Source organism: Cyprinodon variegatus, unplaced genomic scaffold (genome assembly GCF_000732505.1).
Source record: "Cyprinodon variegatus isolate N-32 unplaced genomic scaffold, C_variegatus-1.0 Scaffold292, whole genome shotgun sequence".
Classification (NCBI taxonomy): domain Eukaryota; kingdom Metazoa; phylum Chordata; class Actinopteri; order Cyprinodontiformes; family Cyprinodontidae; genus Cyprinodon; species Cyprinodon variegatus.
The window spans coordinates 641,790-656,746 of NW_015150745.1; the positions used below are offsets into that span (position 1 = coordinate 641,790).

A 14,957-nucleotide genomic window follows, 5' to 3' on the forward strand; every position below is an offset into this window, starting at 1 on the left:
ACACAATGCCATCAGTGGAAATTTAACACATGATTTTTCTGTTTACTGTGCGCCTTCATTGCAAAACGTAACAGAGAAATATCAAATCAGAAGCCCAAAACCTCTTGATTATGTGGCAAGTTTGCTTTTTTATGGCTCAATCTGGGCTTAATAACCAGATGTTATATTTCAGTTTGCTCACTGTAGCAACCGTCTGTGAAACTGTGATTTCTACTGTGTCTGCATCCACCTACTAAAGGTTAATTCATGAGAGGAAAGCTAAAACAGTCTGGGCGGCCGCTAGACAGAGATGTCAATAACATCTGGATGTGCCAGAGCTAAAAGGAATCAATGTCAAAGACAGTTTTGTCAACACTGACTTTTTCTATTCCCTGCCTAACTTTGACCGTTCTTTAGAGACAATTTGTTCCCTCATTTTAGCCTAATTACAAAGATTACAGAAACATAATCTGTGCTTTTTCTCCATATGGCTCTTTAATTCTCCTCTTCCCTCCTGTTTTGCTGAGGCGGTTTATGGTATCAAAGTTAATGAGGTAAAGAAAGGCTTAATGAAACAAGCTGCAGCGCTCAATGACTGTACGTCTGAAGTTTGGAAGCTCAGCATTTCTTTGAAAGTCCCCAGCATTAAAAAAGGCTACAAAAGATCCAAACAGTGCTTATCCGTTTAACGTCACATATGAGCCAGTTTATGTAGCAACAGTGTATCGAGAATCAACGTTTAGTTCAAACCGGAACATCCCTATGAAACACAACCTTAGAAAGATACATAAAATGTCCAAACTGTACTGATAAAATTAGAGAATCATCAAAAGAATGCCAAGAGTGTAAGAAGCAGTAATCAAAACAAAAGGTGGCTACAGTACTTTGAAGAACTAGAATAGAATATAAGACATATTTTCAGTTGTTTCACACTTTTTTGTTAAATATTTAATTCCACATGTGTTAACTCATAGTTTTGATGCCTTCAGTGTGGATCTACAATTTTCATAGTCATGAAAATAAAAAAAACTCAATGAATGAAAAGGCCATTATCAATCACTCATCTCAGCTGATCACTCTTATCGAGCACTAAAAGAAAATACTTTACCACGTTGAACGTGACGTGCTGTTGGAGCCGCTTAAGAATTAGATTAATTTCTTTTTTGCTAAACTATTGATGTTACAGATTTAAGGTTATGTGAAAGATCTATTGTTATTTATTTATCTTATATGACCCTCCTTGTCAGGCCGTTGATCTTATTGTTTGGTGAAGGAGTGAGGAGTGAAACAGTCTTTCTTCCACCAATTAATATTTATATTAACATTTTTTGTAGGTCAGCTCTGAGAATATTTCTGTTAATTTTATAAGTAAAGAAAACACCTTTTGAAACCATAAGACTCTCCATGAGAAAAGTCAAAAACCTCCTTACTAAAAATTATTCTGCCATTTTTTTTTTTTCTTTTTTTGGGAACTTATTAGGTTGCAAGAGAAGCTGTAACAAGTGAAAAAACTTCACTGATGACTTGAAGAAAAGCACAAAGTTGGGGGATCCAGTAACCTGACAACAGCAAGATGCATGTCTCGCTCCGCCTAGCTCCACTCACATACATCTGGGACACCGCTCATTGAAAGTGATTTCCACAACCAAATTTATGGTCTGGCCAATCAGGACGCAGGGCGGGTGTTTCCTGCATGTGACGTAGTGGAGAAGCGAGTTCTGTAGGTCGTTCGTCTATACTTTTTTGGTTGGCTTCTTTTTTAAAAATAAGTCTGCTGTGCACAATGTTGCCTTTTATCCGCACATTTTCATGGCACAAATGACACTGATCATTTACCGACATTGCGCTGATTCCACTGTTGCTATATCCAAGATGTCGGCTGTTCTGTTTTGTTTTTTTCCTGCGTAGCTCTCACAGCATCACGGGTTAGCTTCGGTGTGAGTGGTTGAAATAGCACGTCGATAAAGATGACAGACAAATGGCTTATCCAATCATATGCAAGGAGTTTTGATGAGGCCCAGCCTTCAGTAAAGGCAATTCCTATGGCGGTGTCCGAGATGTATGTGAGTGGAGCTAGGCGGAGCGAGACATGCATCTGGCTGTTGTGAGGTTAGGGATCCAGCCGATCACTCACAAAGAAAGCAGCCAGTGGGCCGTGAGTAGAATCAGCTGATTGAGCATATCAATGACAGCACCGCTGCGCTACAGAAAAACAATTGACCACTACAGAAAGCAAAGATGATTTTGGAAAAGGTTTGTGGCAAAGAAGGGTCTTTGTTAATGAACTTTTTCAAAAGTGAAGGGAACTATGCAGAGATGGGGGATCTGGGATCAAAAAGTCATTTCTATGTCATGTTTTTGTTCTACCCAGCCACTGAACCAGGTGATTCCAATCTGGTTTATCTATGTAAATTGAATTCACCAGGTTCAGTTGCTGGATAGAACAACAAGTAATTTCAACGTCATGTTGACTCCAGATCCCCCATCTCTGGATCTATGTGATCATTAATGATGTCTGATCCTGAAACTCCACCTGCATCTGAGAACATGTTAAACATGGATGCAGGTGTAAAGATGCTTCAGGTAAAATTTATTCTTAGGAAGATTCCCAAAGGAAAAGTTGAAAAGACTAAAACTGTTTGCACCTTCTGCAATACAGAATTGCTTTACCGCAGGAGTTCTTCCAGTCTCAAGTACCACCTAAACAATGACGTATTTATCAGTAAGCAGAATATGCAGTTGCTTAGGGGCCCCGTCACTGACACCTGGTAGGCCCCCTACGCAATTGTGGACTAGGACGTCAATTTGCAAATGTACTGGTGCGAAAGATTCATCTTAAACCCACCTGATATTAAAGCGACTGACCGGACCTTATTTATACCGCAACACATGCCAGATTCAATTACATAGTTACTGCTGCAATTAATATTAATTATTAGATGCTTGTGCTTTTAGCTATGCCTCTTTCCTGATTAGAGCTGACAGAGCAATTGCGAGAATTAATTTTGCAAACTTTTTGTTTTATTTTCACTTGAAAGCAATTCTGGCAAAGAGGTTGTGTGTTTGGTTCCTTTCCCTGAACAAGCATGGGCAGGGCTCTTGAGGCTATAACTTTTTCTTTGCTTTTCTCTCTCATGAAAAGCCCTGTTAGGTCCTTTCTTGGCAAAGTTGTGTGCAACTAGAATGGTGTGTTCACACCAAACATATTCAGCTTCAGGATATCTGGTTTATATGCAAAGTCTATTGGAGAGAGCATCTAGGGCAGCATTTAGGAGCGTTGGGAGCGGCCAGTCTAGCAGTGTTTCCAGTGTTAGGGGCTGGTTATACTCTTGCAGCGGTGTGTGGCAGTGCATTTGTCTCAGAGATGATGCAGACATTTTTTATTTATGCTGAATTTTGAAGCGTGGTCTGCGCTATGTTATGCCACAACACGACGCAATAGGGACAATCACGAACTAGCTGTGGGTCTAGATACGGCCGAGGCAGTGAGAAAGTGGAAACAGGCAAAGGACAAATTTGTGCAACGAAAGAGGGACATGAGGGTGAAAAAGAGCGGGGACCATGGTGGAAAAAGGGTCCCAGTGTTCTTGCGCACCGCACTCTTCTAGCTGGTCCATCTTCACAAGTCTTTTTCCAAAATGGCGGCCATACAAACAAAACAAGCCGGTAAGGTACCAAACAGGAAATACAGATAGTGTGGAGCGGATGTAGATTTGACCAATCGGAGGCCTCCTGTCTGTGGCACTATCTGCGGTCACCTACAATTTTGGAGCGGTGCACCAGAGTGTTTGCAGAAGGGGGTCGGGGAGGGGCGGAGGGGGGGCTTGCATGTATTGTTTGTCAGGAAGACAAAAAACACATGCAAGCCATGATATCTGCTTCTGCATAGCTGTTACAATAAAACTATGGAACATTAATTTACACAAAGAGATTAATGTCCCCCTGTTTTACAAGGAAAGCTGGGAGAATTTATTTTAAATGTAAGAGTCTTCTGATCATTATACCTCCACTGGAATATTTTCTCATTGAACTGTGATGAAACGGTTTATAAATACCTACATTGGAAAACCTAAGGTGAAGAAATTTGATTTACCTAAACCTAAAAAAAGAAAAATTCTTTTCACACAAATGGCAGTTGGAAACCCCCAACAGCATGGCCTACTTTGGAGAGCTTTTACTGGGGACTCCCAGTGCTGTTGTCTACTGCTAAGAGTGGGATCTGCTGCTCCATACAACAAAGGAATATTTATTTAAGATGATAATCCCGGTGAGCTGACTGCACTTATGACCTCAAAATATGTCCGGCTTTCAGACATGAGCAAGGTACTACTGCTCCCATTAACTTTATTTATTAGTATTTAATATATCCTTTGGTTTGCTTTTTTAATTAAAACCACCTACAGTGCTTGAGCATTTACCTTTGTGTTTTTCATACAAAAGCTATAAAATAACTGGTGTCTGCTTTAAGAGCAGCTGTCTTTTTTCTTCCAATACAAAGTTTTCCTAGCTCAGTGCTTATAGGTTTTGCCTCTTGGATGTAGAAGCTAACGTCAGGCTCATTCTGACTATGGTTCAGAATAACTATGGTCAGCTAACCCTGACCACTTTTAGAAGTCACTTACACTCAACACTGTGGCCAGCCCGACCCAGTTACCAATCCTGCAGCGGGCAAAGTGCATTCGGTGTGCACATGAATACCCATTTTCCTATAATCCAGTAGCCAGTTGTTTTTTTTACACTATTCAAGTTAGGGTAAGTTGATGATTGATTTAATTCTGAACTCTTTCCTGTTCATCTCAGAGGTTAAATCCTGGGCTGCTGCTGCTGCGTCCAGCTGGACTTTCTTCCTTTGGAGTCATTACATTGTGCCACAAAGGCTCTTTTAACGTACCTTGGCTTATACAAGTACACACACTGATTTTAAGAATAGGGGTTCCTTGTGTTGCTAGAATAAAGCCACAGTGTTGGGATCCGGAGGCTTGCCCACCAGAGGGCGCCGAGGATCCCTTTCTGAGAGCTTGTGCTCACCTGCAACACCTGTCTTCCATCTGCTCAAGAGGACTCCTATTTAAGGAGGAGGAGACTGACACTCCAGCGCCAGAGTATTAGCCAGTAATGGTACAGCTAGACCTGAGCCAACCTGCCTGATCATATCTCTGTGTTTTTTTTGTGAACCTGTCTGACCCAGTTTTTCTTTCTGTCTCTCAGAACCTGACTTGCCGGGAAACCTGTAACGGTGAAGAGAGAGACCTCAACTTGGAATCTGCCTGCCTGCACTAAGTCTGAGTCTCTGCCTCTGCCCATGCCTGGAATCTGCCTGCTGCACTCAGTCTCAGCCTCAGACCTAAGTCCTCTGCCAGTCGACCAGGCTCTGGACTTACAAGGTTTCCCCTCTGCAGATCTGAATCCCCTCTCTCAGCCAGAAACCTGCCAGCCTTCACTCAGTCTCAGTCTCCCTCTCAGCCTAGCCCTCAGTCCTGAGCCCACTGCCCGTCGTTAAGCCTCTGGACTCACAGGATTCCCCCCACCTGCTGATCTGTTCAACCTCTAGCAGTGAAGATCCAGCCGTGACCAGTCTGACCACCCCAGTTCCTGTTCACATTTTATTTACACTTTTTTCAAAAAACCTTCTGAACTTTCTCCAAACCTCCATGTGTTTCTGCATATGGGTTAGACATCCTTATCCCATCATGACACACAGCATAAAAATCCATATCATTAAACATGAACAGGTTTCACCAGTGAGTCCCTGAAGTTATCTGCTGCTCATATTTAAATAAAAGGGAACTTAGCTGTTTCAAACCATTTGGATCTGGGTCCACTAATCTGTTTTTTGGCATTACATCAGCTAACATCACTATTACAGCCTCATTTACTCTATGCAAACATACTGTTGGGTAACTAAGATAAAATGGCAAGCCATTTATCAAGAATGCAGTGTCAGAGTGTGTCATTATGTTTGATTTGTTCCCTGAAATTTTTCTGTTTTCTGTGGTTTGTCTCCTACAGCTTCCTCAGAGGGATGAGGATGGGATGATAACAGTGAATAGATTTCCCTGACACTAAGTGTACATTGAAGAGAAAAAGACAGTAAAGCAAGCAAGAGCAGGAAGACGGATCAGCCTGCAAACAACCTCAGAGGGACCTTTAGAATCTCATTTGCACTGAAGATGAAGAGGGAAAAAAGTGGAAAAGTAATGAAAAGTAAAGGTAAAGTTCACTCACCCAAAGCCAGACACCATGCGGCAGAAGAGGAACATACTGTAGCCTTGAACAAAGGAGGAGAGGAAGGCAAAGAAGCCGTTGACGGACATGGATATGAGCAGGCACTGTTTACGGCCCACTTTGTCTGACAGACCACCCCAAAAAAACGCTCCAAACATCATCCCCAGATACACAATGCTGCCTGCAGAGAAGGGGAAAGGACACAAAGAAAAGTAAAAAGAAATTCTAAATTTCATCCAATTAATAAGAGGACATATTTATATTACTAAAAAGAATAAGTGGAAATAAGTTTACACAAAAACCTACTGATATTGAGTCTCCATGAAATTCTTAATCTGATTTAGACTTGATATAGCTGTAATGGCTACAAAGAAGGCAACTTGTAACTAATCAATATAAAATGTCATTAAAATTCAGTTGGTGAAGTAATTATGAAACACACAACTTTAATAACTTCTAGAAACAAGAAGAAATGTAAATGTATTGATTATCTCCTCCGATGATGTTACGTGTCCGTCATGTTTGTCTTAAAGCAGTATAACTTGAAAATTCTTGAATGTTTTTTTATTTTATTTTTAACAAAGGTGGCGCCTCATGCCAAAAGACAGGCGGGGTACACCCTGGACGGGTCGCCAGTCTATCACAGGGCAACACAGAGACAAACAGGAGTTCATGCACACACTCACACCAAAGGGGAATGTAGAGAAGCCAATTAACCTAACAGTCATGTTTTTGGACCCCAGGCAGGGAATCAAACCCAGAACCTTCTTGCTGGAAGGCAGCAATGCTACCCACTGCCCTACTGTTCAAGATTCTTAAACATTATTTGACAGAAAAAGCAGTGTCCCCCACTAGACCAGAGGGTGGCAGCAGCGACGATTGCCAGCTTTATCATTGGAATCTAAAAATCCTGAAAATTATACTGAAGACAAAAACACAAGAAAGAGGAGCCGTGCTCTGCTCAAAGTCCCAATCCACTGATCAAAGAAAAAAGCAGAGCGAGCAAAGGTGAGAGCAGAACAGACACCAGAGGCTGTAGATATATGCTGTACCTTATTTAAAATCTTACGAAAGGATTTTAAGGACATTTTTACCAGAGGTGCTCTTCATGCAAGGAACAATTCATTAAAATTTCTTAATAATCCAGATCATGTGCGAGTTTTAGCTATGGGTGTGAGTCACAATATGGGGCAAATTTTGTTGCCTGGCAGAGGTCTGTGCTCTCAGAGTGCTTTTCTAATTTATCTTAGATTTAAGTAACAACCACCAGGGTGTGACATTTTACTTACATTGTTAAGGTTCTCCCTGACACATTTCAAGAAGCATCACACCTATTTATGTTGGGACAATGTTGCTTGAATATTTGAACACTCTTCATATCAGAGATGTTAGTCAGCATGTATAGGTAAATATCCAAACCTTAGGTTAATCTGCTTTATTTATTTAATCAATAAAATTTTCTTTGTGAGCGTTTATGATCGCTGATCTGCCAAAGCATCTTGTGGTGTACAAGCTTCCACAACCCCTTATCATTGATAGCAGACTCAATGTTCTTAGGTGTGAAAAACCCAAAATAGACTCCTTCACACATAATTTATGTCATTATGCAACATACCACACCCCAGCTTGTCAAATATTGACGCTTGGTCAAAGCCAGCTGCATGTTACATACTGACTCACAGAGGGTACTTCTCTCGTCATATAACGATGTCATGATCTTGGCACTGATGACTGGCTTAATTACATTTCCTTCACCTTTCCAAATCTGCTCATTACCTCTCATGTGATCCACCTGCTCCTGCCTCTGTTTAAGGTGCTTGAATCCAGTCATCAGCCCCCAGATTCTCTCTAGCCAGTGGTGAGAGTGTTTTTAGAGTTCCTTGGTGTTTCCGATTTCTTGATCCTGACCTGTTCTGCCTCTCAACCACTGTGCCTGCCTGTTCCTGTCTGAACAGTTTACCTGATTTGTCTTCACACTCCTGGACCTCTGAGCCTGCCTTTCTGATCTGTTGCCTGACCTGGCTTCGGACTCCTGGACCTCTGAGCCTGCCTGTTCCTGTTTTGATCCATTTGCCTGGCCTTGCTTCGGACTTCTGCTTGTTTCTCCAGGGCTGCAGCATCTGGGACACTCTGAGCACCCACCGCATCTTGTTGGCAGCCCACCGGCTGGATCCTACCATGTTCTCTGGCCACGGACTAAAGTTACAAACCAGGTTAGTGACTTACGTTCATAATCATCCTTCATTAGATTTATGTGCTCCCTAACCTGCATTTCCTCTCTCCAGAGTTTCCTACCTCAGACACCCAACTGCTGCAACTACAGATCTGGTTTTAAATAAATTTTTTTTAAATAATCCCACTGTCTGTCTTTCCTGAATACTAGATTATCTTTTCTGAGTTGTGACAAATGATGCCCAGGGTAAATGACAGGTTGAGGATTTTGTGTCACGAGACAGGTACTTGAGGACTAATACATTTTTAAAAAACGTTTTGGCCTACAAAGTTATTGTTGGTAGCTTTAGGAGTTTATGGTAACATGTGTACTTGTATTTCTCTCAGGGCTCAGAACAGAGGAGCTAGCTTACTTAAAACCATTTATTTTCCGTAAATATTTTCAGATCTGCAGTGACAGCAAGGATGTCTAAAGCAGGAACCTCTGCAGGAGGAAAACTGCAGGTGCTGTACTCCCAGAGGATGGAGAACAAACAGGAGATCAGATCCGAGCATACAAAGGAAGGTCGGATAATCCAGAGGGTGAGGCCAAAGCATGTCAAGGATTCAGAATCAGGAGATCAGAGTTCGGAAGAGGCTCCGAAGGGAAATCTAGGTCGGTGACAGGAAGTAATTCCAAATTCAGCAAACAGGCAGAATATAGGAGTAGGAGTCCAAAGAGAGGTCACACAAAATGATCAGGTGGGAATAGGCAGGCTCAGTGGTTGAGAAGCAGAACAGGTAATTAGAAACACTAAAGTAATGCTGGCAGACGTTAACCAGTGGCTTGTGAATAATCTGCCGCTGATGCCTGGAAGAAGGCAGGTTAAATAGATACATGAGCAGGTGACAGAAATGAGTATTGATGAGAAAACTGGCACAGTGAAGCAGGTAAATTAAATGAACAATCAAGCCAGTCATCAGCGCTCAAGATCATGACAGTTTCTTTAGGTTTAAGGGTTTGGGTTAGGGTAAAGGAGGGGGTTAGTGTTACTTTTTAATTTTGTAGTTCATGGAACATTTTCCCAAGTTCCTGCCACAAACTGTCATGCAACCTGCACATAAAAAAAAAATCACAAGAGGGGTACCCCCATCCCATCAGTATCTGACATAACTGAGACTTGACCAAGGGTGAACATTTTAAGAGTGGTGTAAGACTGCATTGCATTATAACCAAATTGCTCAAACTCTGTCAATGGATCTTGTAATCTTGTAAAAAAGTTGAACCCTGCAATTGACGCTAATGCTAAATATATAAACAGAAAACAGTATGAAATGAAAACTTAAAAGTATCTAAATATCAGAAATGCATTTACATGAAGTGAAACATGAAAAGGTGTGGCAGATTTTGCAAAGCTTCTAGCCCTGTCACATAAAAATGTATATTGTTTATTGTACATTGTATATCATGCACACATATAGTCTGCAAATAAAAAAAGGTATGGAATTTAGAGATAAAATTAAAGCCAGTTGTACCCAGCTATTCAAAGAGGAATCTAAGCTTATAGAGGTCTTGAGTCTTAGTAATAAAATAAACCACCCTGTGACTCCAGGCTATGACACTGTGCATCATCTCTATAATTTTCAACTTCACCAAGATTTTACAATGATACTCATACTCTAATAACAGTCAATAAGTCTGGGTTTAGATAAATTCCAAAGTGCAAAAAAGTTAAGGTCAACGTTAAAGCCAAAGTGTGTAGCAAATCTACCTTTTTATTAGCAACTTTAGTTGCTTTAATAAACACATATTCTGCCTGAAAGCACTCAGAAAGAGTTGATGACAGAATCTGAAGGGTTTATGTGTTCAAAATGCTTCTCTTATGTACTATATATATGCTAATAAGAAGTCTAAAGCGAGTTTCCGCAGCCGATATGCAGATTAAAAGGCATTTGTCAACCTAATTTCAGTTAAATTTTGACCACCAACACCCCAGATTTTCCACTAAATTTAAGATTACTACACTTAACCTCCACAAATAACATTTGCTTTAACAATAAACAAACTCAAGAGAATCTTTGACTGAAAAACTCAAAGAACAGCAGAAGGAATAAGTCTTATTTGACCAAAACACAGTTCCAAGAAAAGATGAATAAGAATTAAGCAGCCTGTAAAAATGTATGCTTTTAATGGTTAGACAGATATATATTTTTTGTCATAATTTCATATATAGAGTTTGTTATAAAGATTTGAAGACTGCAAAATGGCACTGCAGTTTGGAGATGTAGAAAAAGTCTTATTCCATTTACATTCTTTATATTCAAGACATAATCCAGCAGTTGTACTGAAAAGTATCTGCCATGTTTCTTTGAAACAGAATAACTCTCAGCTGATTGATGTTTGTTAAATTCACAATGTACGAAATGGAGCTGTAGTTGACTTGACTGTAGTGTTCTAAATTAACGATTTGTCTGCACAGCGTCTTCTCTACGGGAGGTTGAAGGCATTCTCCTCCTGCTCCCTTCCACGGAGGGTGGTCATGGACAGGAGCAAGAGCTGCCAAGCCAGTAAATGGTCCACTTTATTCTGTATGTGCTAATAAAAATGCTAATGCTAGTGGAAGTGGAGATGTGACTGTTTGATGAGGCAGCAAAGAAAATAAGCTGGCAAAGGAAAGGAAGTCTTCTGTTCTTTTTCATTCGCTGTAGTGTTTGTGGTGATGGGACAGATTCACTGAAAGTAGGGGGCCTTATCACGCTGCGCAGGCATGCTGAGAGCGAGTGATTCATTACAGGTGACAGTCACAGGATCTATACACTGCGGCTGAAAAAGGATTCTCCTTCAGGAAGAGGCTGTATGATACGGCATCCTCAGTTATATCAAACTAAATATCAGAAATGTTGCATTCTGCACAAAAACAGCTGACATCTTCTGATTTGTGCAGATACATACGGGAGCATGTTCTGAAAGAGATGCTATCTTGGAGCTCCACCTCGTTTGTTTTATGGCCCCTCTAATGCTGGGCTCGCACATGTAATAAAGGGGGAGGGTGATAGTGATGGGGCATCTGAGACACAGTAAAAAGGCTCCTGAGATTGGATTTCTGATTTCCTGCCAGGTTCAAACTTGGGTCAGACCTTGGAAGCTTTTATGTTAATTTGCATGGCTCAGTTAAAAGCATTTGAGCGTAGAAATAATTGTTTAGTGTTTTATGTAGTAAAGCAAACAAAAAGACATACCACCATTACAGTTTTATAAAGTGGAGCACTTCTAGTTTTTTTATGCAGTGATTACTCTAAAAGACTATTCTTAACTAAAACAATGGGATCATTAATATACAACACAGTAGGCTGACAGTGGCATTGGATGTAGGAGTTTACCCTGAAATCAAAGGGTTGACGGTTCAAGCCCCGACCGACTTTCAGTGTCGTTGTGTCCTTGGGCAAGACACTTCACCTGCATTGTCTACTGATGGTGGTCAGAGGGCCCGGTGGCGCCACTGTACGGCAGCCCCGCTTCTGTCAGTGAGCCCCAGGGCAGCTGTGGCTACAATGTAGCATGCCACCATCAGTGTGTGAGTGAATGGGTGAATGAATGTAGTGTAAAGTGCTTTGGGCAAGTCTCCTGACTTGAATAAAGGTGCTATATAAGTACATGCCATTTAAAGTTCATCTGTAGAGAACAGTTAACTTTGCAAAATAATCTGGGGAAGTAATAGACCATGCTTTTAATTGTCAAATGTCCGTTATATAGATCTACTTTGTCATTGCAAGTAGTTGACTTTAACACTGTAATCACCAACATTGCATTCTCTCAAAAAAACAGAAGGATCAGTTTTAATGAAAAAGAGAGAAAGTTAAAAGGTAGTAGTCTGTCCTTTTTACCTGCAGTATTTGCCGTCCCTGGTAGACATACAGAGAATAATTATATCTAGAATGGATCATACATTTTGAAAGAATGTTCTGTAAAGTCATTGATAGATGTTATCCTATAGAGTGAAAAAAATTGAGGAAATAGTCATAGGGAGGTAGTAACAAAAGGGGCTTGTTAGATTATTTTAGCAATTTTAAACAACCATTAATTATCTTTATATTTGTCTTAGGTAAACAAGGTCTCCTTTACTACAGGAAGCCATTAGTTAAAGCGTCAAGTGATTTGAGTCTGCCTGATCTTACTGAATGGTGGTCAAATATTAAATAAAATGGAAAATTTAATTTAAAATATTATTTTCTATTACAATGTAGAATTCTAAGCTTGATGCAAAATCTAGCTTTATTCTAATCTTGGAAAACAAGTCCAAAGTTAGGCTGATAAGAGGCTCTGATACAGTTTACAATCTTAACCAAATATCCACATAATAGGATCCAGAATTGGAGGCGGACAAACCGTTGGATTTCTCAAAACATTTATTGGAAACAGAACCGCAGTGAGCAGCGGCGGCGTCTAAGCAGGAACCTCTGCAGGAAGAGACAACAGGTTAGTGACCGCGTATTTCTGGAGGTGGACGATAACGAACGTGTGAGTCACTAACCTAGTCCCATAGTTCAGTCTGAGCCCAGGCGGTGAGGTTGCCTCCAGCTGGTCGGCCGTCGACAAGACATAGCGGGCGCCGCCCAGAGAGTCCCAGACGCTATTGTATCGACAGTTGAAGGACAGGCAGGAGATCAGAACCGGCTAGATTAAGGAATGCAGGATAATCCAGAGGCCGAAGCCTAAGCTGATGTCGGTGACGTGCTCGGTAGTCAGAGCCAGGAGATCAGAGATGCCAAGAGATGTCGAGGGGAAATCCGGAACGGAATCGGGAAACAGTTCCAGGTTAAGTACACAGACAGGCAGAGATCCAGCAGGGGTCCAAAGACAGGTAAGGCACACAGATCAGAACAGGGAAAGGCAGGCTCAGAGGTCCAGAGGAAGAACGGGTTAGGATCAGGCAATCAGAAACACAGGTACGCTAGAAAACTTCTCACCAAGTCTCAAAGAGTCCCACATATAAAAAAGAATTTAAACAATGTAAGGCATACAATACAGCAAACTATACATTTGTGCATGTATTCTAATACTAATCGGAGCTTAAAATGAATTTAATAATAATAATATTTTGTCATTCATTTGGAAAACCACCACAGCCTGTTCCTGTTCATCTTTCAGTGATGCTAGCTAGGAAATTAAGCGTACTGGTGGACATACAGTAGTGTCCCGGGCTGCTCTCGGTAGTGACAGAACATGGGAGACAAGAGTTAATTGTTCACAACTTAGTTACTTTGTCGGTATATCCTTCTAGCAACTATTTTTTTTTAACAAAAAAGCAATTAATGACAAATCTAGGGATGTTTCTCTTTATTTTATTTTTATTTTTTTTAAAAAGAAAAGAAATAGTTAAGTTAAAACCTTAATGCAATTAAGATTCTTCTTCAGATTTTTTTTAAAGAGAGTAAAGAGTTTTTTTATATGCATTTCTTAAAATACAATTATAAACAAAAACAGAGTAAGATTTAGAAATGTACAGTCCTTGCATTGTTTCTTCTGTTTTGAGAGATGCCTTTCTGAGTTCCAGTCAGAAGTATTCTGTAGTTCTATGTGAATGAAAAAAATTATAATCAAAATCTCCAAGGTTACCTTGTAGCTGGTAACTAAAAATAAAACTGGTCCATTCCATCCTATCTATGGTCCTCTTTGTGGCTCACTTTAAGACGTTCTTCATTACAGTATTCAAAGACCCAGTCAAGTTCTGAACACCAGAAAGACTTACATGAAGGCTTAAATGTCACCCCTTAGTTACTTAAACACCAATACAGAAGTGTTTTAATTTATTTTTTTATTTTATTAATGTTAAAATGAGTCTTCAGTGGTCTCCATTCATAGAGGGTTTTGTTATTAACATTAATTAGCTCTTATCTATAAGTATAATTCTCTCCTGACACCTTAGTGTTTGCTCTGTTTTTTCTCTCCTCGCAGCCATGCAGCGTACTGGCATGGATGAGAGGAGAGAGCAAGCAGACAGACGGCCTGCATCACAGGCGAGTTGAGCGCTTATTTCCTCAGCTGGAACATTCAAGACATTTAGTGAGTGCTTATAGATTCTAACAGCTGAAGGAAACCCCAGAGGACCATGTTTGACTGATGGGTGGGCTGAAGCAGGGAGTGAGACAAACAAGGAGTGGCAAGAAGAGACAAGAAAAACCCTCTGGGGGAAAGCACAGTCCTCAGATATTAATTACATGTAAACCTGCTGATTTGTTTTTCCCTTCATTGGAGTTAAGTTATGGTTTTCAGCCACTCTCGATGCTATACATGCTCTGCCCTGGTATTTATAGCATATACTATAAATAGGCAAGGCTCTCATCCATGAATTCAGTACTTGCACCTGAGTCCACAAATGCAGACAGGTTGTGACTCCAGGAATTAACCAACAGAGTCACTGGAAGCAGGAGATCCTGGGAGACAGACAGTGTGGTGCAGCTCAGCAGAGTTTTCCCCTCCTCTACTGAGCCTGTCCCCTAACATGACTCCGCCAGATGGATTTGCTGGATTTGCTCCGCATATCCATCTGGAAACCTTCCGTTGAAGTAATTTTGGGAAGGGGCGAAAATACTGGTTAGCT

General features: G+C 40.7%; 1 protein-coding gene across 2 annotated transcripts in view; it reads right to left on the reverse strand.

Moving 5' to 3' along the window:
• Positions 1 to 14,957, reverse strand: part of LOC107090359 (synaptic vesicle glycoprotein 2C-like) — a 96,437-nt gene that overhangs the window by 41,721 nt on the left and 39,759 nt on the right. For both annotated transcript variants that reach the window (XM_015383689.1, XM_015383688.1), the window contains one exon: positions 6,205 to 6,385. In XM_015383689.1, coding sequence (XP_015239175.1) covers positions 6,205 to 6,385 — 181 coding nt within the window. The remainder of the gene's footprint in view (positions 1 to 6,204; positions 6,386 to 14,957) is intronic.